The 4,381-nt window shown below is 28.4% G+C and overlaps 2 protein-coding genes across 2 annotated transcripts; both read right to left on the bottom strand.

Moving 5' to 3' along the window:
* Positions 1–429: 429 nt before the first annotated feature.
* ENU1_003140 (zinc finger domain containing protein) lies at positions 430–3,471 on the bottom strand (the record flags this gene model as incomplete). The annotated part of the gene is made up of 1 exon (XM_008856477.1): positions 430–3,471. One exon carries the CDS (start codon positions 3,469–3,471, stop codon positions 430–432), a length of 3,042 nt encoding a protein of 1,013 aa, XP_008854699.1.
* Positions 3,472–3,566: 95 nt separating this feature from the next.
* On the bottom strand, positions 3,567–4,079 carry ENU1_003130 (IPT/TIG domain containing protein; the record flags this gene model as incomplete). The annotated part of the gene is made up of 1 exon (XM_008856476.1): positions 3,567–4,079. One exon carries the CDS (start codon positions 4,077–4,079, stop codon positions 3,567–3,569), a length of 513 nt encoding a protein of 170 aa, XP_008854698.1.
* Positions 4,080–4,381: the final 302 nt, after the last annotated feature.

Below are 4,381 nucleotides of genomic sequence, written 5' to 3'. Positions count from 1 at the left end.
ATTGCTTTATTTTCCATTCTTTTTTATTTTGAATTTCTTTTATTGTTAAGATGTATATAAAATTATTTTATTTTTGAAACAGTACTTATTCAACTTTCTTCTTCTTTTTTTTTCTGTTTTTTATTGTTATGATAAAGTAAACCACAGTGGATTGATTCAAACTTTCACTTCTCACTCCCATTATTTCATTTAGGATTGTCTCTTAATTGGTTTTGTTCATTGTTTTGTTTAAAAGATTTGTCAGTCAACACATTGAAGATTGTTAATCAAAATCAATTAATCAAAACAAATGATGATTGATTTTTGATGAATAAAAGATAACAACATGAAATGACAATAGCAAATAAATGACTTATTGTCTTCTTATCAAATCTCATTTCATTTGATTTAACAACATGAATATAGTCATAATGTGGTGAATAGAATATGTTAGTTCATAAGATGGTTACATTCTAAACATATTCCTGATGAATTTAAACACGTTGAATGATAACTATGACCACATCCAAACACATTGAGTATTTCGTCCTTTTCTTTATGACAAATAATACATTCTTTTCTTGTAATAACTCCTTTTTTTAATTCTTTGTTATGGCGTTGTGTTGATTGTTTTAATTGTTCATTCGCAATAATCTGGAGTGTTTTGTACATTGTTAACTTCGATTGACTTTGTTTTATTAAATCATTTAATACCATTCTTAATAAAACACCTTCTGTGATTTTACAACAAAACTGAATTGACTCTTTTATTGGTGTCATTGAACATTCTATTTCAACTATTTCTCGATACATTTTGTTGTATGCTTCATAATATTCTCTTCTTCTGTTCATTATTTCATTGCATTTCTTCATCACTTCAACACATTCTTCGTTTTTCGTTATGTCTGTTAATTGACATGTTTCACTTACTTCTTGGAGATCCTCCATGATTCCTTCATACATCTCACTGATTTCTTCTTTCTTTTCATTTCCTTCTTCTTCTTTTTGACTTTGTTTGTCTAACTCATTTAAACATGTGGTACTTCTTCTTTGAAGATTTTTAAAGCATTCTTCAATTTCTCCTTTCTTTCTTCTAATCATCAACACTGTTCTTTCATCTTTGAATTTTAATGCCAGTTGAATGACTTTATCCAAATCACATGTTTTTCTATTGATGATTTGTCTGATTTCTTTTGTGTCTTTTTTCATTTCATAACAACTCTCAATTACCTTCATAACAATACAGCTCATATTTCTTTGAATGATTGGACTTGGGTCATTCATTAATATTCTTCCATATTCATAAATGATTTCATGTGGTGTGTTTGGTTGAACTAAACAATATAACCCACAACTTGCAACATATTTAACTCCAATAATGATTGTTTTCTTTATATCCATTTCATACATTCGTTTTGTGAATTTTTTAACTGTTTTCTCAACATTTTCTCGTTCTATTCCTTTTCTAATCCATCTTTCTATCTCATTCCAAACATCTCCTTTTTGAATAATGTCCATTGTCATTAATGCATCACGTGCTGTTTCACATTCTTTTAATCTACGTAAGATTTTCTTATTATTAACTGAAAATGCTGCTTTGACTATTTTATCTATTTCTGTTCCACTTCTTTCTTTAACACACTCTTTAATTCCTTCATTACACATTTCTTCATCTTCTTTATTGTAATCCTTTGATGTTAAAACAATAAAAATAGCTTCTTTCATTCCTTGTTCTCCATATTTCATTCTAACCACTTCTCTTGCTACACATTCTTTAACCTCTGTGATGGGACTTTTCATTGTTTCTATTAATCCTGAGATAACTTCTTTCTTTTCTCTAATGTCTCTCATTACATCTATTGTTTTTTCTTTACAAACAATAATTCCTGCTTCAATTAATGACATTCCATGTGTATTATTAAATATTGTATCAATCATTTCTTTGTCATTTCCTTCGGCATTACATCGTTGTGCATTTGTAATAATCATTTCAATATTCTTTTTCATACCTTCATCAACTAGACTTGTTGGTGTAATTCCATGATTGAGAATATTATGTGAAACAATAAGAAATGCTTCAATTGTCTTTTTACCTAATGACCTATACAATGTGAAGATAGTAGAATATCTTGAATATTCAATGCATATACTGATTACTGATGCAATATCTAATACATTTGAATAATATCCTATTATTCTTTCACTTATTGTATTATCTTTATTTTTCAATCCATTCACAAATACTTCCCATACATTTTTCTTATTTATTTCTATTTTCTTTCCTTTCTCCATTATTTCTTCAATTACTTTATTTAGTATTGTTTCTTTTTGTTCTTTGGGAGTATATTCAATTAATGTATCAATACATTCTAATTCTTTTGCATATTCCCAACATTCTTTACCTTCTTTTGCCATTTTGCTTATTATTTCTTTTCCTTTTCTTTTCATTTTTATTGACCCTTTTGTTTCAATACATATCTTCAGTTGTTCTTCTTCATTTTCTATTTCATCGATCACTTCATCTTCTGTTGGCATATCAATACTTTTGAACATATTCATTGTAACCATTACTATCACCTTCTCATTATTCTGACATTCTTCTATTTGTGTATTATTTATTATTTCTTTTTCTCCTTTCCCATAAACAACTTGAATTTGATTGTTGTATTGTGTTAAAATGAATGTGTCACAGCAAATAATAGATATTGGTGTTTTAACTTCGATTTCTTTCAGTAGTTCAACCGTAAACTTCCCTTCATCAAATCTTTCTTCATATAAACTCACATTATTGTTATGTAATATACAAATGTGTGGTAGTATTTCACTCTTTTGAAATTGAAGAAGAGGAGGGGATGAAATACTTTGGATCTTCTTATAGAGATAATACTCTGTTGGTGGACATGTGAATGGTGGAATGCAGCTCTGATACTTTGATTCATTTCTATTCATTTTCTCATCATTTAAATCACATAGCCATAAAAACACTGATTTACTTGTTGCCAACATGAATTGTCCAACTTCTTTTGTTTTTGCTGTGACATGTGTTAAACATGAATTTGATAAGACATCAACATGTCCACGTTGTCCAAATCCAAGAATTGATGGATCAGGATATTCAATTACTCTCAGTGTTTTATCCTTTGAATATAGTGTGAAGATTCTTGGTGATAAGAAATATCCTTTTGTTGCTCCTGCAATCACTTGTCGATAAAACACTCGATATGTTTGAATTTCAATGACTAGTACTGTGAAATCACTTGAAATTGTAAGTATTAAATCATCGTAACAATCAATACTAATGACTGGGGCTGATTTTATTAATGGTGGTGGTGTATGAATAGTACTTTCTTGTGTATCAAATTTATAACAAATAATTGTATTAGTATCACTTACACATACCATTCTTTTATCATCCATACAATATCCTTTGATGTTTAGTGTTTCTTTTCTAATAAGAGCGTTGAGTTGATTAAATCTATCATCATTATCCATTTCTTTGTTATTCCTTTTTCAGTTCTTTTTATTTCTTTTATTAAATAATTTGAAATGGAAATGAAAATGTGAATATCAACCAATATCATTAATTTTTATTGAATAGAATATTGGACATTATCACCTAATGTGAATGTTGGTGTTGTTGCACATCTTGCATATTTTCTATTAAATCCTTCAAATCGTACAAATGTGAAGAGTAATGGATTTGATTCTTCTCCTCCTTCATAACACACTCTAACATTAACCACACCTTGTTCATGTGCAGGTGTAATTACAATTATTTCTGTATGTGATTTAAATGTTGCCAATGTGGTAATAGTTCCAAATTCTACTTGATACTTTCTTCCTGAATATGGAAATCTCCCATTGATGGAAATCCTTGTTCCACCACAGCATGGTCCTTCAGTTTGTGAGAGTTTTTTAATAGTACACACAAGAGGGAGTATCATTCTGATAGTTGATTTGTCATTAATATTCCATTCTTCACATTTTCCTTTCTTTGGCAATACATACCCATTATATATTAATGTTATTTGATGTAATGCTAATTTCTTTTGTTCTTCAATTTCGGAGTAAATCATCTCGAGTTTGATTGGTACATTCATTTCAATATATTGAACAAATTGATGGTTATTGAACAATTCAATTATCATTGTTTTTTTTTATTTCACAGATGATGATGAAGAACCACATCATCCTTTCATTTCTTGAACTATAATAGCTATGTACTTTCACTCTCTTTTTAGTGCATATTCTTGATTATTTCCTTCATTTGTTTGTTTTATTGGTGATTGGTTCATTAATCATTTATCTCTTCTTTTGTTTATTTCAACATATTTTGTTGTTATCCCATTGTTATTCTTAGTGTAAACTAGCTAAAAAGCAATTAATTAAGTATCAATAGAAG

The sequence above is a fragment of the Entamoeba nuttalli genome (genome assembly GCF_000257125.1).
Source record: "Entamoeba nuttalli P19 unplaced genomic scaffold asmbl_1946, whole genome shotgun sequence".
NCBI lineage: Eukaryota > Evosea > Mastigamoebida > Endamoebidae > Entamoeba > Entamoeba nuttalli.
This window is presented reverse-complemented; position numbering and strand designations above follow the sequence as displayed.